The sequence below is a fragment of the Vidua chalybeata genome, chromosome 5, assembly GCF_026979565.1.
Source record: "Vidua chalybeata isolate OUT-0048 chromosome 5, bVidCha1 merged haplotype, whole genome shotgun sequence".
Lineage (NCBI taxonomy): Eukaryota > Metazoa > Chordata > Aves > Passeriformes > Viduidae > Vidua > Vidua chalybeata.
Window position 1 is genome coordinate 71,495,105 of NC_071534.1, and position 24,425 is coordinate 71,519,529.

The following is a 24,425-nucleotide window of genomic DNA, read 5'->3' on the forward strand; positions in this document are numbered from 1 at the left end:
GGTCCATCCACAGCCAGGCTCTTGCAGTGACCAAGGTGTATCCTGTGAAGATCTTTAATAAATCCCTACTTTATTCCTTTAACTCTGTCCAGCCTCTGTTCCAGGCAGCCTCTCCAGGCATCACCCAAACCCAGCAGGGGACACAACCCTGGAAGCTCCGGGCTGTGTTTGCATTTCCAAGGAGCCTTTTGGCTCCTCTTGGTGGCTGCTGCAGATGAGGGGTGCACTTCCCTCTCCAGATCCTTCTCCCAGCTCCTTGCAGAGCCCTGCTCCAGGGGCAGCACTGCCCAGCCCCTCTCTGGTGCCACTCGGGCACGAGCTCGCCCTGTTTGCCAGGATTTGCTGGCCAGAGGCCGCTCGGGTGTCACACTGCCATGGGAAATGCTGGGAATGGCTGCACGGAGAATTCTGCTCTGATTTAACCCCCCGAGACTGAGCTCTGCTGGCACTGCTCCTGACAAAGCCTGGCACCACGGGTGGCACCCTGGTGACAAAGCCTGGCACCACGGGTGGCACCCCTGCCCACGGCAGGGGTTGGAATTGGAGATCTTTAAGGTGCCTTCCAGCCCAAACCATCTCAGGGCTGCAGAAAACAAACACATCCATTCTACAAAACCCCCTGACTGTGCTCTGCTCCAGGTCCTCGCTGCTGAGGGCTCCATCCCAACCCCTTTCCTCATCTCACAACCCAAAACCACTCTGGGAACAGCCTTCCCTTTCCTGAACCTCTCCTCTACCTCTCTACCCAACATCAGAATTGCAAACCAGACGTGAAACTGGTTCTGATTTTTAATTTTTTTCCCGTCCTTTTCTTTTTCCTCCTACTCTGTTATCAGTTTGGAGCAGGTTCAGCTTAAACATTCTGGGTTCCAGTCTGTAGGAAGGGTATTTACAAAATAAAGGGTGTGAAGCCTTCCCCAGGGGTGGAGGTTTTGTTACTGTCTCCTTGTGGATTCTTTGTGTCCACCAGGAACAGAAATTCCAAGAGGAACACACGAACCTGGACATCACATCCTATCTGACAATTAGGAAAGGAAACCCTAAGTCTTTTCCCCTCCTCTCTTTTCTCTCCTCCCTTTTTTCTCCTCCTCCAGATGTTGACCAGAACAATTGATCTGTTTGAAAATCATCTGCAAAGCAGCTGTTCCACACATGGAAGAACATTTCAAAATTCACCTGCCAGGAATATCAGTCAAAAACAAAAAAAGCAAGAATGAGCAGTTAAACACAGAGCTGCTGAATGCAAAAAATCCGATATTTTTTCTCTCAAAAATAACACAAGATGCACCTAAACAGCAGGTTAAATTAAAACTAAATTAGGAAAAAAGCTCTGGGTTTTTTTTTAAAGTGCCCCACAGCACGACAAGAGCTTTGATACTCCCGAGGTTCTCCTAAAAATTTGCATGACAAATTTTTCCACCCAGCTGTGACATTTAAGGATTTCTCCCCCATTATTCCTCTGTGAATCACGGAACCATTATAAAATCAGGGAATGGCTGGGGCTGAAAGGGATGTTAAAGCTCTCTCCGTTTGTTTTTATAGGAATTCAGGAGGAGAGGCAGCAGCCTCAGGCTGGGCCAGGGGAGGCTCAGGGTGGACACCAGCAGGAATTGGTGTGGCTGGACACAAAGGATGGACAGCAGGCTGGGCACGAGCCGGGTGCTGTGCCCAGCTCTGACCCCTCAGTTTGGGAAGGAGCTCGGGATGCATCCAGAGGGGACAACGAGGCTGGAGAGGGGCTGGGAGCACAAAGCCTGTGAGGAACTGAGCTGGGGGTGCTCAGCCTGGAGAAAAGGAGACTCAGGGCTGGCCTCAGCTCTCTCCACAGCTCCTGAAAGGTGCCTGTGCTCAGCTGGGCTTGGGCTCTGTCTCCAGGCAGCACTGACAGAGCCAGAGCACACAGGCTCAGGCTGAGCCCAGGGAAATTCAGGTTGGATATCAGGAAAAAGCTTTTCCAGAAAGGTGATAAAGTTCTGGAATGGCTGCCCGGGGAGGTGGTGGGGTCACCACCCCTGGATGTGTTTAAAAAGCCTGGATGTGGCCCTGGGTGCCAGGGTCTGCCTGAGCTGTTGGGCTGGATCAATGCTCTTGGAGGTCTCTCCCAACCCAGGGATTCTGGGAATTCTGGGAATTCCACGCAGGTCAGACAAAAGCCATTATTGGTGCTTACCCTGTCACCTTGTAGGACCTCCTGTTTCTACCAGAGCTGTCAACCCCCGAGGGTTGCAAAGTTTACAACTATGGCAAACAGATATTACCAATACCCATCTTTTAGATAATTTTCAAATATTCATGTGTCTGTAGATACTTTTTCAAGCACAGTTTTGGCTTCTGCACTCACAGGGGAAACAATCAATCATGCTTGCTGTCACAGTTTTACATGAGAGACATTTTAAAAAGCAATACAAAGCTTCCAACCATTAAAAAAATGGACATGCTTCTGTGAAAAACACATGTTAAAAGAGAAACCTGGAAACTATTAATAAAATTTTCCTTATACCCTGTATAAAATTTTAAACCTACTTTACCTTTCTCCTAATCCTATCTCACAACAAAAAATAAATACATTAATAATTAAGCAGCACCAAAACCCATCACACTCTTTAATGCATTAACCAAAAAAATCTTTAAAAAAAATCTTAAATTAACAAACCAAAACCACTACACTTGCCAACACTTTTTACGAGCCTTTGCTCCGTTGAGTGTACCCCAAGAAGTAAAAACAGGCAATAAGGAAAGCTCCAGCACAAAGATCTTGGTGTGATTCTGGAATTCTGACCCACCACAGGAAGAGATCCCGGTGCCAAGCAAAGGGCAGCTTGGCCATTCCCAGTTCCAAGGTTCCCTCCTCATCCTGTTTTTATTTCCCTCTCCTTTTTCATCTCCCCGCTCCTCAGCCCCATGGGTTGATCCTTGCACTCGGCTCCACGCAGGCACCTGCTAAAATTAACCCAGATTATCACACCAAATTAAAGAATTTGCCTCTCCCCCGGAAGGTTTTCCTAAAGAGCATTCCAGCATTTCCTGGGAATTCAGCCCCGGGGGAAGAAGCATTTATCACCTGGCAGAAGTGATGGCTGGGGGCTAGAAGGGAGAAAAAAAAAAATCCTTAATAGAGCTGAAAACGCCTCATTCCTGTGCCTCGAAACGAAGTGGGAATTTCCACGGGAAAGGCAGGCTTTGCTGCCAGTGAAATCTGCTGGGAAGCAAGGTCAGAGCCATCATTTAGAGGAGGCACATGAGAGTCATTTATAGGCGGAGCAGAACAAAACCTCCCGCGGCCGTCAGGTGATGTGCCAGCCCAGCGAGCAGCAGGCATTCCTGGGGACGGAATGGCACCGCCAGGGGTTCCAGGAGGGTGACAGCCGAGCAGGGACGTGGCACGAGCGTGTGGCACCTCCTTAGCGGTGACAAAAGGCACCGCTTCCCGCAGCCCCCGGCGCTGCGGAGGCGTCGGCAAAGAGAGAACGGAGCCCGCGACGTGAATCGATCCCCCAAGGCCAGCACAAAACCTCGGCTTTGATCATCGGGAGGAGCTCGAGAACACAGCTGGAAACCCCAGGTTTCCTGGAAACCTGGGACAGGGGGGGGAAAAAAATCACCTTTGCTTTGGAGCTCGGTGTTTGCTTCGTGTAAAACTCGCCACTTGCTGAGGTTTAACCTTCCCAGTGTGGGGGGCAGGAACTCCCAGAGCCCCGAGCACCCCACAGCCATTCAATCAAGAAATTAACCTTGATTTCTTGTGGCAGGGCTCAGAACTGGTTGGGCTTTAAGGTCCCTTCCAGCACAACCCATCCCACCCTGGGATTCTTCTCCCAGCTGAAGAAAGGGAATCCACAGGGTGATTCTTCTTGAGTTGTCATCTCCCAACCATTAAATCAAGACCTGAATCTGATAAAATTTAAGTTTTCTTGTGACTGAGGGTCAGAACTGGATGGGCTTTAAGGTCCCCTCCAATCCAACCCATCCCGTGATTCCTCCATTCTTCACGGAGCTGTCACTTTACAACCATTCAATCAAGACCTGAACTGGATTAAATTTGATTTTTTTCTTGCTGCAGAGGTCAGAACTGGATGGGCTTTAAGGTCCCCTCCAACCCAGCCCATCCCGTGATTCCACCTTCTTCACAGAGTTGTCACTTTAAAATCATTGAATCAAGAACTGAATCTGATTAAATTTAAGTTTTCTTGTGGCTTAGGGTCAGAACTGGACGAGCTTTAAGGTCCTTTCAAACCCAACCCATCCCACCCTGGGATTCTTCTCCCAGCTGAAGAAAGGGGCACGGAGTTGTCACCTCACAATCATTAAATCAGTCTAAATCTGACTAAATCCAAGTTTTTCTTGTTGCAGGGGTCAGAACTGGATGGGCTTTAAGGTCCCTTGCAGCCCACTCTGTGATTCTTCTACCAGCTGAAGAAAGGGGCACAGAGTTGTCATCTCACAACCATTAAATCAAGACCTGAATCTGATAAAATTTAAGTTTTTCTTGTGGCTGAGGGTCAGAAGTGGATGGGCTTTAAGGTTCCTTCCAGCCCAACCCATCCCATGATTCCACCATTCTTCTGCAGCTGAAGAAAGGGGCACAGAGGTGTCATGACAAGGCTGAGATTGCCCAGTTAATGAGTTTGGAAGGCTTAATTAAGGCTCCCCCCTCACTAATAACAGGATTCCCAGAAGTTCTGTGACTCTCAGCTGTGTGGATCTGGGAATGCTCCAAGAATTGACACAACACCAGCATCCACCACCCCCCAGAGATGATGAGTGATCATCTCATCATCAAAACACCACTCTAAACCCCAAAACCAGCAGCTACCACCCCCTAAAGCTGATGAGCGATCACCACATCATCAAAACACCACTAAAACCCCAAAATGGAGCCAGTGCAGGTGACTCAGGGCCTGACTCACAGCTGTGAACACCTGGAGCTGCTCCCCAGCCCCTGGGTTCGCCTGGCAGTGGGAACGGGGCCGGTCTGACCCCAAATCCACCCCACAGGCCAGCCAGGGCAGCGTCCGGCTGCTCCTGAGGGGCTTTTCCAGCTCCCTCTGCATTCCCAGCTCTTCCTCCACCCCACTCGAGAGAGAGATTCATCCAGCAGGAAATTCACTCAGCCCAAAGTGAGGAATTGCATCCTCAGCTTGGAGCCACGGGAGGAGAGCGCGGAGAGAGGGTCAGGGGAAGGTCTGGAACCTCCATCCCACACCTGCCCAGTGTGGGGGCAGGAACTCCCAGAGCCCCGAGCACCCCACAGCCATTGAGTCAAGACCTGAACCTTGATTTCTTGTGGCAGGGGTCAGAACTGGATGGGCTTTAAGGTCCCTTCCAGCACAACCCATCCCACCCTGGGATTCTTCTCCCAGCTGAAGAAAGGGAATCACAGGGTGATTCTTCTTGAGTTGTCACCTCACAACCATTAAATCAAGACCTGAATCTGATAAAATTTAAGTTTTTCTTGTGGCTGAGGGTCAGAACTGGACGGGCTTTAAGGTCCCTTCCAGCCCAACCCATCCTGTGATTCCACCATTCTTCTCCCAGGTGAAGAAAGGGGCACAGATTTGTCACCTCACAATCATTAAACCAAGACCTGAATCTGATAAAATTTAAGTTTTTCTTGTGGCAGGGGTCAGAACTGGATGAGCTTTTAGGTCCCTTCCACCACAACCCATCCCACCCTGGGATTCTTCTCCTAACTAAAGAAAGGGGCACGGAGTTGTCACCTCACAACCATTAAATCAAGACCTGAATCTGATAAAACTTAAGTTTTCTTGTGGCTGAGGGTCAGAACTGGATGAGCTTTTAGGTCCCTTCCAGCCCAACCCATCCTGTGATTCCACCACTCTTCTCCCAGGTGAAGAAAGGGGCACAGATTTGTCACCTCACAATCACTAAAACAAGACCTGAATCTGATTAAATTTAAAGTTGTTCTTGTGGCTGAGGGTCAGAACTGGATGAGCTTTTAGGTCCCTTCCAACCCAACCCATCCCACCCTGGGATTCTCCTCCCAACTGAAGAAAGGGGCACGGAGTTGTCACCTCACAATCATTAAATCAAGACCTGAATCTGATAAAATTTAAGTTTTTCTTGTGGCTGAGGGTCAGAACTGGACGGGCTTTAAGGTCCCTTCCAGCCCAACCCATCCTGTGATTCCACCATTCTTCTCCCAGGTGAAGAAAGGGGCACAGATTTGTCACCTCACAATCATTAAATCAAGACCTGAATCTGATTAAATTTAAAGTTTTTCTTGTGGCTGAGGGTCAGAACTGGATGGGCTTTAAGGTCTCTTCTAGCCCAACCCATTCTTCTCCCAGCTGAAGAAAGGGGCACAGATTTGTCACCTCAAAATCATTAAACCAAGACCTGAATCTGATAAAATTTAAGTTTTTCTTGTGGCTGAGGGTCAGAACTGGATGAGCTTTTAGGTCCCTTCCAACCCAACCCATCCCACCCTGGGATTCTTCTCCCAGCTGAAGAAAGGGGCACGGAGTTGTCACCTCACAATCATTAAATCAAGACCTGAATCTGATAAAAATTTTCTTGTGGCTGAGGGTCAGAACTGGATGGGCTTTAAGGTCTCTTCTAGCCCAACCCATTCTTCTCCCAGGTGAAGAAAGGGGCACAGATTTGTCACCTCAAAATCATTAAACCAAGACCTGAATCTGATAAAATTTAAGTTTTTCTTGTGGCTGAGGGTCAGAACTGGTTGGGCTTTAAGGTCTCTTCTAGCCCAACCCATTCTTCTCCCAGGTGAAGGGGCACAGATTTGTCACCTCACAATCATTAAATCAAGACCTGAATCTGATTAAATTTAAAGTTTTTCTTGTGGCTGAGGGTCAGAACTGGATGAGCTTTCACCTGCAAAATTTCACCTCAGGAATGAGGAATTCCAGCATTTCCAGCAAGAACCCAAAGGGAACAACAACCCCAGGGATTTTCCCCAAGATCTGATCTCTGCAGGTGGCAGAGAAACCCAGCACCACCTATAATGCCTGCATATAAATATATATAAAAATATCATCTACTCCATCTATTCCTTCCTCTTTTACACCCTACCAAGGTGAAATACAAATCAGAGCATCTAAAGGCAGACAGATCAATAAAATGCTGAACTGACAGAACAGAAGATTTAAAATGAGAGTGAAAAGAGGAAAAGAGGCACTGCAATTTCCTGGGAACTCTTTTTGTCTCAGAACTGCAAAATCACAATATCTCAAGGATGGGTGTTAGGATTCCAAGGAAAGGGAAAAAAAACCCAAGAAAAATATATTTATATAAACCAGCCAAGAAAAAAATACGGAGATTTTGTTTCTACCAAACACTCAGGAGAATCACAGTTCTGCTACACATTTAATCTATTTTTATTACACTTTTACCTCTATATCAGCAAAGTTCTGTTGGATCTGAGTAAAAAAAAAAAATTCTCTTATTTTTGTCCTAAACCTCCTTTCACCAGATGCTCCAGCTCCACGTGCCCAATTTTATAGCCACGGGCCTGGGGACAATTTGATGGCTCCCAAATCTGGTTTTATTCCAGTAAGAGCAGGATATTAAATGTTATTTCTTTCACCAGCTCCTCCTGAGGAGGAGAGGAGCTGGATGAATGAAAAGCCTGGTCTGAGTGGCTGGGCAAAGGAGGAGAAGGAACAGTCCCAGATCCTCTCCAGCAGCACATCCCAAGCAGAGGGAGGCAGGAATTCCAGCTTCCTCCTGGATCTGTGGCTCTGCTCCTGGGATTAGGAGCAGCCTAAGGGAGTGATGCAGGTTTGAAGCTGTTTCAGGTTCCCAGCTCAGCCTTTGAAAAAAGGGTGAAATCCCTTTTTTTTTTTTTTGCATTAACCCAGAAAAGAATGGAGAGGGGTGGGATGAAGCACATTTAAGGGGAAAAATGATGCCCTGAGGGTGTCTAAAAATAGAGATGGGATTAGGATATCAAACAGAAAGGACTCCAAACACTGGGGATGGGAGTCGGGATCTCAGAGGAAAAATGTCCTTTAGTGAGCAGCTGAACCCCCTCCTAACCCTAAAGAAGGGATTTTAGGGGGATGAAGAAACCAAGACCCAGCCCCTGCCCTGCAGGGATGTTCTCCTTCTGAGGAGAAACTGGAATTTCAGGGAAGCCACCCAGAAGGAAATCAGTTCTGAAGACAAACCCCCCTCACCCCGGGCCTTGCAAAAGGGAGAGGAAATTTCGGAGCAAGCCCAAAAGAGGGTGGAAGCCCACCAGCAGGGGAGGTGATGAAACTTTTCACCCCAAAGTTTCACGAGGTGAGAGGCTCCCTTAGGACAGGCACGCTTGTTTCCCCCCTAAAAAGGTTCACAGGGGACAGCTCCTTCTCCTGAGATGCCAAAAAACAGGGGAAATGTGCATTTCCCTACTCGCACAGCAGGTACACACCACCCCCTGCTCCAGGGAGCACCTGAGGAGCTGCACACACACGGATGGACTCGCCGGGATTCACAGCCCCAAGGCCACAGCACCCCCGGGAGAGGGGCACCCCCCAAACCCCCCCCGACACACCCCACACCCAGGAACGGGCACACCCGGGTGCCAACCTCACCGGTGGCACCTGGGACATTTTTATCTTATCCACATTCCCCAGATAACCCTGGGAACGTGAACCTGATGTGAACCCACACACGCCCTGGAGCTCACACACCTGGGGTGCAGGAACGGGGTGTAAGGGCACCCTGAGACACCTGGGGGGGCAGAAATGGGGTGTAAGGGCACCCAGAGACACCTGGGGGGCAGAAATGGGGTGTAAACCCACCCAGAGACACCTGGGGGGGCAGGAACGGGGTCTAAACCCACCCAGAGACACCTGGGGGGGCAGGAACGGGGTCTAAACCCAACCAGAGACACCTGGGGGTGCAGAAATGGGGTGTAAGGGCACCCAGTGTCACCTGGGGGGGCAGGAATGGGGTGTAAGGGCACTCAGTGCCACCTGGGGGGGCAGAAATGGGGTGTAAACCCACCCAGTGTCACCTGGGGGGGCAGAAATGGGGTGTAAGGGCGCCCTGAGACACCTGGGGGGGCAGAAATGGGGTGCAAACCCACCCAGAGACACCTGGGGGGGGCAGAAATGGGGTGCAACCCACCCAGAGACACCTGGGGGGGGCAAACCCACCCAGAGACACCTGGGGGTGCAGAAATGGGGTATCAAGGCACCCAGAGACACCTAGGGGTGCAGGTGTGAGATGTAAACGCACTCGGTGTCACCTGGGGGTGCGGGAACGGGGTGCAAGGCCACTCGGTGTCACCCCACATCTCCCCACCGCTCAGACACGGCGGGGAGGGGGAGGCACAAGACGCAAACAGCCCCCCCCCCCCCGCGCCAGGCACGGCAGAACACGTCCCCAAAATGCAGCCACAGCCCCGGAGCAGCCCCGCGGCCACGGCAGCGCCTGGGGGTCAGCGGCGCCCCCCGCGCACCCCCGCACCGGGCCGGTCCTTCGCCCGGCCGCGGCAGAGCCCCGTCCCCGAGCCCCGGGCCGGCTCCCCGTGCCCGCTACGGCGCTGTGCCCGCGGGGACGTCCCGCACAGCCCCGCCAGGAGGGCTCCCTGCCGCTGCCGCCGCCGTTACCTTCTTGACGGTGCGCGGCGCCTCGGTGACGGTGCCGTCGGGGCTCACCAGCGCCTCGGCCGCGGCGCCGCCGCTCTCGCCGCCGTCGCGGTGCCGGTGCTGGGGGTGGTGCGGGTCGCTCCTCTTCATGGCCGAAGCCTGCGGCACCTTGCCGGCGGCCGAGGACACGCCGGCGGCCGAGGAGAGCGCGGGGCAGCCGCCCCCCGGAGGCCGCTCGGCGGAGGGGGCCGGGGCCGCCTCACGCTCGGCGCCCGGCACGGGGCAGGCGGGCGCCGCCGCCACGGCGTGCCCCGCCGCGTGAGCGCCCGCAGGCTCGCACGGCGGCCCCGCCGCCTTGTCCATGGGGCCGCCGAGCTCCTTCAGCTCCACGGCGGGCGCGGCCACCGCCACCTGCACCGACATCGCCGCCGACTGCTCCGGCTCCGGCTCCGGCTCCTGCTCCGGCTCCGGCTCCGGCTCCCTCAGGGCCGCCGGCCCCGCCTCGCCCCGCCTCGCCGCCGCGCTGCATGCCGGGACATGCAGTCCTGCCGCCCCGTGCTCCGCCCCGTCGCGACTACAGCTCCCGGCAGCCCCTGCGCCTCCTCGCGGGGCCGCGCGGGGGTTGGTGGGAGTTGTAGTCCTCAAAGGCATATTTGTGGTGGTTTTTTTTTTTGTTTTGTTTTTTTTTTTGTTTTTTTTTTTTTTTTTTTTTTTTCTCTTCACGTTTTTGATGAATTTTCAGTGTTTCGGCCGCCGGGCACAGAATCCCAGAAGCACTGAGGTTGTAAAAGACCTTCAGGACCATCGACACCAAGGTGTGCCCGATCCCCACCTTATGTTACCAGCCCGGAGCCCTGAGCGCCACCTCCAGGGATTCCTTGGACACCTCCAGGAATGGGCACTCCAAAGCTCCCTGGGCAGCCCCTGCCGAGGCCTGACCCCCCTTTCCATGGGGAAATTCCTGCTGATGTCCAACCTCACTTCCCCTGGCCCAGCCCGAGGCCGTTCCCTCTCCTCCTGTCCCTGTTCCCTGGAGCACAGCCCGACCCCCCCTGGCTGTCCCCTCCTGCCAGGGACTTGTGCAGAGCCACAAGGTCCCCCCTGAGCCTCCTTTGCTCCAGGCTCAGCCCCTTCCCAGCTCCCTCGGCCTCTCCAGACCCTTCCCCAGCTCCTTTGTCCCTTCTCTGGACTCGATCTGTCTCGGGATTTGGTGTCCCCGCGGTGCCACGGTCTGGCCAGGCAGCTCCCCAGGCCTGGACCAAAATGCTGGAATTTCGGAGCCAAAGGGGTTGGAAAAGCCCCCCCCAGGCAATGAAGTGCAACCACTGCAAGGCCACCCCCTGATCCGTGTCCCCAAGAGCCACCAGCAAGGACAGATGTCCCACCGAGGCCACCCCCATGGGGAAACTGAGTCCAAGTTATGGAATTTCAGAGCCAAAGGGGTTGGAAAAAAACCAGAACTGAAGTTTAGAACCTTTCTGATGCAGTTGGACGGTGTTATAGCACTCAAACATTTCAGCACTAAGGTGGAACCCAAATGTTCCATTGCTTTGAGTAAAAAGGTAAATACAAAACAGAATGTATTTTGGGGATCAGGGTCAGTGGGCACTTAAAGCAGTGAGTTTTGATGTGGAGAGCTCTGCTGAGAACTATTTATCTATAATAGATAATTCTCTATAAACTGATGTCTACTAAACTACAGTACACATGTGTCTACTAAACTACAGTATACAAGGAAATAAAGCTTATTTTTGAGTTGTTTTATACTGATATGCCCCCCAAAATGGAAAACCCATGGGAATGAGGAGCATCCTGGCGTGGGGAACGTGCCCTCCAAAGGCTTGGGACCTGCTGTCCTGCCACGGAGCTCAGCCTGCAGGCACCAGCCAGTAACAAAGCACAGCATTTCTGATTTACACCTGATGATTTAAGCTTTACCACCTTTTCTAAATCCGGCTCTTTGGGAATGTGCCTCTTCTGGGGTGCAAACCCATCCTTTTATTATTGTTACTGATTGAGACCAGCCCTGGGAGAAGAACTTGGAGCTGTTGGCGGGCGAGAGCTTAATTAATTCTCAATTCTCAAGCGTTAATTCTCCAATTCTCAAGCCCCGGGCGAGCTCGGCGTTTGGGGCGAGCTGGAGGAGAGGAGGGAGGGAAGGAATCCACAGAGCCCTGCCCAAAAAATCAGGAGGGAGGGGAGAGATGGAAGGAGAGGAGAGCCTGAGAGGCTGAAGGAGGAGGGTTTGAGGGAAGAAAGAGTCACGGGAGAGGGGCAGGAATTCCAGAGGGGGTGGGAGTTAAAGGAGCAGCAGCGATGAGGACAATTCCCAACCTGTGAAAAACGCCAATCGCTTGGGTTTTAAAACGTTTAAAGTTTCATAATAATAATAAAATGGTTATAAAAATAGTAACACAATTAGAGTAATAAAAATTTAGAGTTAAGACAATTGCAAGGCAATAAAAAGCAAAGAATTATGGACGTCCAGTTACTCTCAGGCACTTAAGCCACGACAAGCATGCCTTTTGAACAAAGGAATAACCTTAAAAGCAACAGCCTGTTGCATATACAAAACACTTCATGATTATGAATATATTTTATTTAAAACAAGAAATTCGTCTGGTACTTGTCAAAAAGTTTCTGTTAATCCCCAGGTGCCTTCGAGTCTAAGTGAGGCTTGAAGAAGTTCGTTTCTGTTGATAAGGAAAGTCATAAATTCCTCTCCTCTGGAAAATTTAGGGGTTTCTGTAATTGTTATCCTTGTGTGAAGAATTCCTTGATTATCCCATCTTTTTCTTGAGCTAGTTAAAAAGCATCTTACATAGTACAGTTTCTATTTTCACGTTGTGTTATAACCTAAAAATACATTCAACACACCACTGGAGAGAATTAATACAGCGTAACTTCCCAACACTGCACATCTAATATTCATTGTAACATTTGCGAAAAGCCAATCATAAAACGTGCATTTTTCACACGACCCCACGGAGCTGAAGCTGTTCCCGCTGGAGCAGCGGCGGGGTCGGAGTGCGCAGCTCGTCCCTGCCCCTCTGCGGGATCGCGGAACTCCGGCTCGGGGCAGGGATTGGAAGCTGGAGCAAAATCCCTCCCCTGCCATGGAGAGCTGCTGCAGCGCCGCGGTTCTGCTCAGGAGAGGAGGTGGTGCTGGCCCTGAGCTGGGGAAACCTTAGATCGCACCAAAAAAACCCACCAGGGTGTTCGGGCCAGGGCAAAATCCCGACCCTGATCCTCCTCTGCGGAGGAGAGGAGCTTGTGCTGCCCTGGAGATGGAGAAATCCTGCAAAATTTATCATTTCCTTGGTGCCACAGATCCCACAAAAAACCCACCAGGTTGTTTTGGCCCTGGAGATGGAGAAATCCTGTAAAATTCATCATTTCCTGGTGCCACAGATCCCACAAAAAACCCACCAGGTTGTTTTGACCAGGGCAAAATCCTGACCCTGATCCTCCTCTGCGGAGGAGAGGAGGTTGTGATGCCCTGGAGATGGAGAAATCCTGTAAAATTCATCATTTCCTTGGTGCCACAGATCCCACAGGAAAAAATCATCAGGGTGTTTTGGCCAAGGCAAAATCCTGACCCTGATCCTCCTCTGCCAAGGAGAGGAGCTTGTGTCGACCTGAGGATGGAGAAACCCTCCAGAATTCAATATTTCCTGGTACCACAGGTCCCAGGAAAAAAAAACAACCAAAACAAAACAAAACAAAACCAAAAACAAACAAACAACAACAAACCCAACCAAAAAACTACCAAAAAAAACCCAAAAGCAAACAAACAAACAATAAAAAACCCACAAAAAAAAACAAAACAAAAAAAACAAAACCAAAACCCATCAGGGTGTTTTAACCAAGGCAAAATCCCAACCCTGATCCTCTTCTGCTAAGAGGAGCTTGTGATGCCCTGGAGATGGAGAAATCCTGTAAAATTCATAATTTCCTGGTGCCACAGATCCCACAAAAAACCCACCAGGTTGTTTTGACCAGGGCAAAATCCTGACCCCGATCCTCTTCTGTCGACGAGAGGAGCTTGTGATGCCCTGGAGATGGAGAAATCCTGTAAAATTCATCATTTCCTTGGTGCCACAGATCCCACAGGAAAAAATCATCAGGGTGTTTTGGCCAAGGCAAAATCCCAACCCTCATCCTCCTCTGCCAAGGAGAGGAGCTTGTGCTGCCCTGGAGATGGAGAAACCCTCCAGAATTCAATATTTCCTGGTACCACAGGTCCCAGGAAAAAAACAAAAACAAAAAACCACAAACAAACAAAACAAAAAAAAACCAAAAAACAAACAAAAAAACCACAAAAAAAAAAAAAAAAACCCACAAAAAACCAAAAACAAAACCAAAACCCACCAGGTTGTTTTGACCAAGGCAAAATCCTGACCCTGATCCTCTTCTGCTAAGAGGAGCTTGTGCTGCCCTGGAGATGGAGAAACCCTCCAGAATTCAATATTTCCTGGTGCCACAGGTCCCAGGAAAAAACAAAACAAAAAAAACCAAAAACAAAACCAAAACCCACCAGGTTGTTTTGACCAGGGCAAAATCCTGACCCTGATCCTCTTCTGCGGACGAGAGGAGCTTGTGATGCCCTGGAGATGGAGAAATCCTGTAAAATTCATCATTTCCTTGGTGCCACAGATCCCACAGGAAAAAATCATCAGGGTGTTTTGGCCAAGGCAAAATCCTGACCCTGATCCTCCTCTGCCAAGGAGAGGAGCTTGTGTCGACCTGAGGATGGAGAAACCCTCCAGAATTCAATATTTCCTGGTACCACAGGTCCCAGGAAAAAAACAAAAACAAAAAAAAGCAAAACAAAACCAAAACAAACAAACAAAAAAAACCCAACCAAAGAACTACAAAAAAGACCCAAAAGCAAACAAACAAACAATAAAAAAAAAAAACAAAAAAAACAAAACCAAAACAAAAAACAAAACCAAAACTAAAACCAAAACCCATCAGGGTGTTTTGACCAAGGCAAAATCCCAACCCTGATCCTCCTCTGCTAAGAGGAGCTTGTGATGCCCTGGAGATGGAGAAATCCTGTAAAATTCATCATTTCCTGGTGCCACAGATCCCACAAAAAACCCACCAGATTGTTTTGACCAGGGCAAAATCCTGACCCCGATCCTCTTCTGTCGACGAGAGGAGCTTGTGATGCCCTGGAGATGGAGAAATCCTGTAAAATTCATCATTTCCTTGGTGCCACAGATCCCACAGGAAAAAATCATCAGGGTGTTTTGGCCAAGGCAAAATCCTGACCCTGATCCTCCTCTGCCAAGGAGAGGAGCTTGTGTCGACCTGAGGATGGAGAAACCCTCCAGAATTCAGTATTTCCTGGTACCACAGGTCCCAGGAAAAAAACAAAAACAAAACAAAACAAAACAAAAAACAAAAACAAACAAACAAACAAAAAAACCAACCAAAAAACTACAAAAAAAACCCAAAAGCAAGCAAACAAACAAAAAAAAACACAACAAAACAAAACCAAAACAAAAAAAAACAAAACCAAAACTAAAACCAAAACCCATCAGGGTGTTTTGACCAAGGCAAAATCCCAACCCTGATCCTCTTCTGCTAAGAGGAGCTTGTGATGCCCTGGAGATGGAGAAATTCCATAAAATTTATCATTTCCTTGGTGCCACAGATCCCACAAAAAACCCACCAGGTTGTTTTGACCAGGGCAAAATCCTGACCCTGATCCTCCTCTGCTAAGAGGGGCTTGTGCTGCCCTGGAGATGGAGAAACCCTCCAGAATTCAATTCAGGAAAAAACAAAACAAAACAAAACAAAACAAAACAAAACAAAAAACAAACAAACAAAAAACCACAAAACAAAAAACAAAAAAAACCCAAACACAACAAAACAAAACAAAAAAGAAAAACCACCAAAAAAACCACACAAAAACCAAAAACAAAACCAAAACCCACCAGGTTGTTTTGGCCAAGGCAAAATCCCAACCCTGATCCTCTTCTGCTAAGAGGAGCTTGTGCTGCCCTGGAGATGGAGAAACCCTCCAGAATTTATCATTTCCTGGTGCCACAGATCCCACAGGAAAAATCACCAGGTTGTTTTGGCCAAAGCAAAATCCTGACCCTGATCCTCCTCTGTCGAGGAGAGGATGGAGAAACCCTCCAGAATTCAATATTTCCTGGTACCACAGGTCCCAGGAAAAAAAAAAAAAACAAACAAACAAACAAAAAAAAAACAAAAACAAACAAACAAAAACACACAAAAAAAACCCACAAAAAACCAAAACAAAAACATAAAACAAAACCAAAACCCACCAGGTTGTTTTGACCAAGGCAAAATCCCGACCCTGATCCTCCTGTGGGTGGATCCTCATCAGATTGTTTTGCAAACCCCTCACAAATGCAAAATCCCGACCCTGAGCTCTCCTCTGCTGAGGAGAGGAGCTTGTGCCAACCTGGAAATAAAGAAATCCTCTGGAATTTATCATCTCAGATCCCACAAAAAGATCCCAGGATGTTTTGCACGTCCTTCACCAGGGCAAAATCCTGACCCGCCCTGGCTCAGCGTGGGCTCTTCCTCACCTTTTAAAGGATATTCCTAAAATCAGGAGACTGGCAGGGATGGTGTTTTCCTGGGAAAAACACCCCGTGCTGCTGCCAGCACCCCCAAAACTCCTGGTGTTGATTGGCCATAAATGCCAGGGCTGATGCCTTGAGGATCTGACCTAGAGCAGAGCTAAAGAACAAAGCAGGGATTTATTCCAAGGATCTCCTGCATGGATCCACCTTGGGCAGCACCAGAGCCCAGCCAGGGCTGCAGCCAAGAGGAACCAAAATGGTCCCAAAATGCACGAGCGCTCCCGGGGGCTCTCACTGGGATCAGCTCTGCTCCATTTGCACCTTGCAGTTCATTGTCCCATTCCAGCTTTAGCCCAGGCACTCCCATCCTGCTTGTTTTTCTCTCTCCAGCCCACGCTGTTTGTGCTCCTGGGCCTGAGCTTTGGATCATTTGTCCTTGGTGCCCAGCTGGAGCAGGAATTGTTTTGTCTCCCTGCTCTGTGCACAGAGCTCGCCATCCCATAATGTGAAGCCCAGACCCACACACCAAAGCAGCTCAGAAACTGAAAATACAAAAGCCAAAGCTGAGGCCTCACCCCACGTCCCCAAGTGCCACATGCACAGGGCTTTGAAATCCCTCCAGGAAGGGCAATTCCACCCTGCCTTGGGCAGCCCATTCCCATGCCTGGAAAGCCTTTCCATGGAGGAATTGTCCCCAGCAGCCACCCTGCACCTCCCCTGGCACAGCCTGGGGCTGTCCCCTCTCGTCCTGTCCCTTGTCCTGGACGTGGAGCTGCCCAGAGGGACCTCGTGTTCCCTACGGAGCTTCCCAGCACCCTCTGGAGAAGGATCCAGGTGGGACCAAAGCCAAACCTGGCCCCAGAAGTTGGATTGTGCCTGGGCCAGGGCTGCTGTGCCAATCCCACAGGGACATTCCATGGACTGCAGGAGTCACACCTGGGATCTGACACAACAAAACCCCACACCTGGATCCAGCTGAGCTTCAGCCCACGTTTGTGCTCCTGGGGCTGAGATTGGGATCATTTGTCCTTGGTGCCCAGCTGGAGCAGGAATTGTTTTGTCTCCCTGCTCTGTGCACAGAGCTCGCCATCCCATAATGTGAAGCCCAGACCCGCACACAGAATCTGAAAAATAGAAAAGCCAAACCCTGAGGCACCAGGGGGAGCACAGAGAGGTTATCCCAGGGATCCAGGCCGTGCCTGGTGATTTTTCTGGGAAAACAACAGATACCAGGAGGGGAAGGCAGAGGCTCTTTGGGGAGGGAGGCTCCAACAATTGGGGCTCTGTGAGAGGCGGGCAGCTCGGGGCTGCCTCCTTCCCTCGCTCCCTGGCACCAGCCTGGGATGGTTTTGCCTGGAAGTTTGGGAGAAAACAGCCTTGGAAAAGCAAAAATTCCTCTCCTTGAGAGCCGTGGCTGGGTGCAGATCCACAGCAGAGTTTGGTTTTTCCCACCAAGGGAATTAAGGTAGAACCAAGAGGGGAAAACCTGAATTTTCCAGGTCGTTTTCTGTTCCAGCTGAGATTTCATCCTTTTAATTCCACCAGATGGGTGGGGAATGCCAGCGTTTCTCCCTGGGGGTCAGTGGCCCAGTGAAATCACAGGGAATCAGTGAATCCACAGGGAATATTTCCCAAATTTCCTGAAATTTGCCCGTTTTCCCCCAGGGAAACCTCTGGAGGTGTTGGGAGATGTGTGACCCTCTACACTTCACTCTCCTGCACCTCCCATGGGAATGCTGGAGCTTTTCCCTAAGGATATTTCATGGAAATTTGCTGGATTTTGGCAAAATGGGGCTGTTTTCTTCCTTCAAAATTTTCTCCCCCGGCGCCAAAATCAAGGTGGGTTTTTTTTGGGAGGATGTGATGTTGTCAGCACATCTCCTGCTGCTTGCAAAATTAAAATATTTTGGTGGTTTTGTTTCAAAATGGCAAATCTTGTAGGAATAGTTTTGTTAGAACTGGGTTTTTCACCAAGAAAGCCACGAAATAAAATATATAGAAAGAAAAAAAAAAATAGCCCAAAAAAAAAAGGAGATAAAGAGAAATATTTTGTTTCATCCCGGACAATCCAGCTTTGACTCTGGAGCAGGGTCAGCCCGAAAAAAAAAATAAACAAACACTGGAAAAATGCAATTTTCACTGACCAATTCCACCTAAATTTCAGGGTTTGGTCTGCAGGATAACCAAACCCTGCAGCTGCAGGGCTCTCAAGCAAAATAAAAAAAGGATCTTTTCCAAAAGCAGCATTTCCCCCCCAAAAAAGCACCAGAGCCGTGGGAAACTTCAGATGCTTCAGTGGGACCCCATCCAGGAGCACCCAAAATTTGGGGCTACCCGAATTTTGGGGGTTTGGGGATTATTTATAATATATTTATATAAGATATTTATAAGGTATTGTAAGATATATTATAAGATATTTATAAGATATTATATAAGATATTTATAATTTGGGTAGCCCCAAATTTTGGGGGTTTGGGGGATATTTTAGCCCGTGGTGCCACCTGCAGGCAAAGGCCCCATTTGTCCCCAAACTGCCCATTTGTCCCCAAAACTGCCCATTTGTCCCCAAAAGTGTCCCCACAGCCCTCGAGGGCATTTCCAACCCCTCAGAGCTCCTTTCTGCAGGTGGAACAGGGGGTTCCAAACACTTTTTAATGTGCTTTAAAGCAGTTTGAAACGCTTTTTAAGGTGCTTTAAAGTGGTTTAAAACACTTCAAAGCAGTTTTTAAAGCAGGAGGGTTTTTAGGAAAAAGGAACAAACCCCCCCCCACCAAAATGTTTTCCCACATGGATCCCTCCCCAAAAGAGCCCAGAGCAGCCACTGGGATTGAAAATCTGTAAATTTAATACTGATACAGGAGGGTTTTTCCTTTATACAGCAAAAATGAACCCGTGGAGGTCAAAAAAAAAAAAAAAAAAAAAAGCCAGGAGCCTACCAGGACTTAATAAAAATAGGGAAAATTCCAAACACCAGCAGGGACTGGAGCCCTCCTGCCTCAGGGCTCCGCTGGTTTGCTGTGACTTGATTTTTATTTTTTTTTTTGTTAATCCTAAAAAAATAATTAAAAAAAGCTTTGCTCTGGGGGTCGCTGACCCTGACTCACCTCTAGCACCCCAAGGTTTTTGGGGTTGTTTTTTTTGTTTTTTTTTTTTTTTTGCTCAGGAGCACCCACGCAGCCCAAGGTGCTTCCTGTCGCATCTCCCTGGTGCTGCCACCCCACTAATCCTGATTTGGGTCTGGCTCAGCTCTCCGGGGAGCTGGAAGGCACTTTGGGGTCTCGGAAGGGATTGGGTGAACCCAAAATAGGGCTGCAAACCAGGGATGCTGCTACTGCTGCTGCTGCTGCTGCTGGCCCTGACTGGGCTCACCCCGAGCAGAGGCATCACGATACAAACGTTTAAAAAAATCAGAAATTTAAAAAAAAAAAAGAAAATTTGCTATTGGCACAAGTGGGGGTGAGCTCTACGTACCTCTAGCCGTGGGTGGGGCAGAGCTGCCCCAAATCTACCCTGATCTAGGCTGTCCCCGGGTGTCCCCTTGGTCCTTAAATCCCTGTCCCACCGACAGCTCCTTTCTCCCGGTGGTGCTGGAGGGAATCCCAAAAACCTCGCCGGGCTGGGAAGCGCACGGAGAGACGAATCCTCCAAGGGGAGAAATGGGAAGTGGTCAGGTGGATGGACGGATCCCCGTGGGATCAGGTGGGTTCTGGTGTCCCCACGCCCTCCCCACACCCCGCTGGGATCAGAAGTCCGAATCGGGCTCCAGCAGCTCCGCGTCCACCAGGTTGGTCCGAGAGTGGATGGGGGCCAGCCCTGCCCGGCAGCCCTGAGTCCTGCTGGCCCCGGGGCGGGGCAGGGGGCCGGGCTGGGGGGGCCACAGGGGGCCCCCGTTGCGGTGCCAGCGCCCGGCGCCGGGGCTCTCGGGGTCGGCGGCGCCGCTCTCGGGGCAGAAGGGGTTGCTGATCACGTGCAGGACGTCGGCCCTGCGGCCGCGCGCCCGTCCCACGGCCCCCGGGGAAGGTGGCATCGGGCAGGACATCGGGGGCAAAAGCCACCAGGCAGGGCTGGGGGGGCAGGCGGGGCAGGCGAGGGACGGTGCTGGGGACGGTGGAGCGCCCCGGGCAGCGCTCGGGGTCTGGGGTCACCTCCTTCTTCTTCTTCCTCCGCTTCTTCTTGCGGCCGCTGCGCTTCTGCAGCTCCGGGGACACGTCGGCCTCCACCACCCACAGGTTGGCCCTCTCCTCTGGTGGCACTGGGGGACGTGGGGTGAGGTGGCTGTTGAGTGGCCACGTCCCGCCCGTGCCCCCCGCCAGCCCCCAACACCCCCCCGCCACCCGCCTGATGCCACGGGGATCCATCCCAAATATTCCATCAACACCCCCCACCACGCCCAGCCCGGCTCATCCCCCAGAAATTCCCCACGAGGCCCCCAAGGACTTGCCAGGCGTCGCCACGGGTGTCACGGAGATGTCCTGGGGCAGGATGGCCCCTCTCCTGGCCACCATCTTGGTGACGTGCTGGGCCCAGGCCGAGGACACGTCGGCCGACGGCTCGTTGATGTTGAACGCCAAGCCGGCTGCGGGGACAGGGGGGATCTGGTCACGGGGGAACTTTGGGGACCCCCACGGGGCTGTTGGGGACGTCCCCTGCCCCTGGCACGTACCCACGGGGCGTCGTGGGACACGGTGTGCATGCTGAAGGACAGCTCCTGGCCCGGGTCGCGCAGCAGCTCCTTGCGCTTGGAGAAGGCCTTGGCGATCATCTTGCTCTTCTTGATCCTCTTGGGCTGGTCGTCGCTCTGCCCCGTCAGCCTGGGGACACGGAGGGCACAGAGGGGACAGGGGGGGCGCAGCTGTCACAGCTGGGGGCACAGGGACCCTCCCCAGCTCCCCTCCTGCCCATGGGGACACCAGGCTGGGGAATGGGCTTGGGGATGGAGGTGTCCCACAAACGCCACATGGGAGAGGCCACCCCGTTCCCGAGCTGCTGCGAGCCCACAGCTCAGCGAGCTGAGGGAGAAACACCTGGGAACGGCCTCCAACACCCCGTTGGATGGGGCAGGAAGGGCTCCAGGGAGCCGGGGTGACATCCTCGGGTGACACTCTCGGGGTCCCACCTGCACCAGGTGCGCTTCCAGATGAGCAGGGTGGCCTTGGTCCAGACCCAGGTGCTCATGGAGACGCCGGTGCCGAACATGGCGAAGAGGTTGATCTTCTCCACCAGGAGGCTCGGCCGGTTCTTGATCTCGCACTCCGGGATGGGCTTGTTGGTCTGCGTGGCGATGGTCACGTTGGCCTCACACCTGCGGGGACACGCGGGGCACAGCGGCTTTAAGGAGGGGACAGCCCACGGCCCCCACGGCTCTGCAGGGTGGAGACGCGGTGGCACCGCTGGTGGGGGACACGGGGCTGCCCACCGCGGTGCCACCGCGTCCCCGTCACGCCCCGTCCCTGTCCCACTCACAGGACGTATTCCCGGAAGCTGCGCTCCCACTCGGCCTGGTTGAAGAAGTCATAGAAGTGGCAGCCAAAGGTGATGAAGACGAAGCCGAAGGCCAAGAAGCCAAAATGCCTGGAAGAGAAGAAGGACATCCAGCCAAACTCCAGTGACACCGAGACAAAGACGCCGCACCGGGGCCGTGCCACCAGCACCACAGCTTTGTCCCCCGCTGCTGCCACCCCTGGGAAGGGGCTGTGTGACAAAGTGTCCCCATTCCCACGCGGATTCCCTGGGGAACGGTGCCGGTGAAGCCCTCACCCAGGCGCAGCATGGTCTCGTTGATCTTGCTGGCCGCCTTCTCGCTCAGCAGCCCGGGGTGGTTGCTCTTGATGGAGAAGAGCGTCATGACCCCTGCGGGGAGGGCGAGGGGGGTCAGGGTGTGGGGACACCCACGGTGACCCCGTCCCTTCCCCAGAGCAGAGCCACACCTACCCCGGATGAGGAAATAGCCCCCCACGATGAGCACGAGCCCGATGGGGGCCAGCACGAAGCCGGCTCGGTAGCGGTAGTTCTTGTAGCCCACGAAGCAGATGCCACTGACGGAGTCACCGTCCACCTGGCAGCGACGGGGACAGGGACAGGAGGGTCAGCTGGCTGCGGGCGTCACCCTGAGGCGCCATCCCGTGACGGTGGCCCCGTTACCTGCGCCACGGCCAGGATGGCCACGGTGAGCACGAAGGGGATGGACCAGGTGATGAGGTGGAAGTAGGAGGTCTTGCCCAGCAGCGGCTGGTAGGTGGTGCCCAGGGCTTGAAGGACGTGTGCCAGGCGTAGGTGAGCATGACAAACCAGATGACACCCGACATCAGCGAGTAGTACACGATGACGAAGATGATGACGCAGGACAGCGTCTCGTTGGAGCTGCGGAGAGGTGAGGCAAGGTGAGGGTGAAACATAAACTTTAAGGATTTAGAGATTTTAGAGGAGCTAAGATTTTAGTTAGAGATATAGCCTTACTAGAGTTAATTAAAATAAAAGGACTCTGTAAGGAGGCCTTGATGAAGTTAAGAGTTAGTAGTTAACTAATAATTGATTGCTTGTCAACACAATGTTTAGTTAGCTGGGTTTATAATGAAGAATATAGAAACTGACAAACAGCTTTTAGGAACATGAGACAGTTGTGGGCCTCCTCTGCTCTGAAACCAACTGAAGACAAGGAATGGGAGTTCTACCAAGGTTCATTTGTCATATTTGCATTGAAAAGGCAGAAAGGTCAGAATGAGGAAGACTTCATTTACTTCCTCATTTTGGGACCCCTCCCATGAAAGGCACCACCGACCCATTTCAAGGAACAAACTACGCATGCTTAATGGCTTTGGGAATGATTAGCATACGGAGCGAGGGATGGGATGGACCAAAATGATGAATATGTGTTTGTATTTCGGGTATTCAATTCTTGTGTGGATAAAAGGACTCTGTAATTTGAAAGGTGCAGTGTGTATTTGGGAGCTGTCCCGCACGCTGCCCGGCGCCGCAATGAACATACACTGTCTAACTTTAAACTGTCAGAGAGCTTTGTCCGTCACAGTTGGATATTGGTGCTAGATCAATATCCATATTTTTTTTAATAAATCAAGGGGACACGCCAGGAGTCCACCGAAGCCTGAGAGCCCTCCTTGGTGCCGGGGACAACTCTGGTGGCGGGCCGGGGACGGAGGTGACACCTACGTGGGCTCGCCCAGCCGCATGGTGCCGTCGGCCCGGCACACGATCTCGTCGCGGGCGCCGTCCATGAACTGTGCCAGCCAGCCAATGCTGCCCACGAAGAAGCAGGCGTTGACGTAGAACAGGATGACGGCGGGGTAGCGGTTGGAGTTCCTCCAGTCAGCGACAAACGTGGCCTGGAGGGGTGGGGAAAGCGACAGCTCGGTGCCCGCCCCCTTCTCCCCCCCCCAATTCTGGGGACGGCTCCCCAGAAGGAGCCCGCGCCTCACCAGGGTGAAGAAGGTGCAGAAGATGGTGACGGAGCTGAAGGCGGCGATGTAGACGTGCATCTCGCGGTGCTCCTTCTCGGTGAACAGCGGGTTCTGGCACTGGATGCCGCAGCCCTCCACGTCCTCGTACCAGCTCTTGGGGTTGTCCGTCCTCACCAGCGGCGCCTCGCACTGCCCCGAGCTGTTGAACTTGATGTTCTGCACCTCGTTCTGCCAGAGGGGAAACCAGGCCGTGAGGAGGAGGAGGAGGAGGAGGAAGGAGGAGGAGAGGGAGGAGGAGGAGGAGGAGATACCCCCGTGGCCAAGTTGGACATCAGCGCCCTGTGGAGGGCAGGGGGCAGCTGGGGTCCATAGAATCACCAGGGAATCATGGAATGGGTTGGGAGGAACCCCAGAGCCCCTGCAGTGCCACCCCTGCCATGGCAGGGACACCTCCCACTGTCCCAGGCTGCTCCACCCCAGTGCCCTGCCTGGCCTGGGGCACTGCCAGGGATGGCAGTGGGCAGCCCCAGCTGCTCTGGCAATTCCAGCCCAGCCAGGAATTCCCAATTCCCAATCTCCCATCCATCCCTGCCCTCTGGCAGTGGGAGCCATTCCCTGTGTCCTGTCCCTGCAGGCCTTGTCCCCAGTCCCTCTGCAGCTCTCCCGGAGCCCCTTCAGGGCCTGGAATGTGCTGGAAGCTCTCCCTGGATCCTTCCCCTCTCCAGGCTGACCAGCACCAGCCCTTCTCTCCTGCAGAGAGGGGCTCTCCCTCCCCAGGCCCGCGTGCCCAGCGCCGTACCGGGCAGCCCTCGGGGAAGCGGTCGGTGGTGCACTTGAGGAAGTCGGGCCAGCCGCGCTCGCGCTCCACGATGGTGCAGGGTGCCCGG

At 52.2% G+C, this 24,425-nt stretch overlaps 2 protein-coding genes across 2 annotated transcripts in view; both read right to left on the reverse strand.

The window, feature by feature from the left end:
* The window catches only part of AHCYL2 (adenosylhomocysteinase like 2), a 70,638-nt gene extending 60,619 nt beyond the window's left edge, over nt 1-10,019 (reverse strand). The window contains exon 1 of the mRNA XM_053943237.1: nt 9,579-10,019. Coding sequence (XP_053799212.1) covers nt 9,579-9,980 — 402 coding nt within the window. The 5' untranslated portion in view covers nt 9,981-10,019. The remainder of the gene's footprint in view (nt 1-9,578) is intronic.
* A 9,401-nt stretch (nt 10,020-19,420) lies between these two features.
* LOC128788124 (smoothened homolog) lies at nt 19,421-24,418 on the reverse strand (the record flags this gene model as incomplete). Its single annotated transcript, XM_053942938.1, is given in 13 exon segments — nt 19,421-20,141; nt 20,143-20,375; nt 20,565-20,699; nt 20,783-20,934; nt 21,240-21,425; nt 21,587-21,695; nt 21,881-21,973; nt 22,055-22,178; nt 22,265-22,371; nt 22,374-22,483; nt 23,291-23,463; nt 23,557-23,766; nt 24,338-24,418. Coding segments are annotated over 13 exon segments (1,989 nt in total), but the record flags the coding sequence as incomplete, so codon positions are not given.
* Between the last annotated feature and the right edge of the window lie 7 nt (nt 24,419-24,425).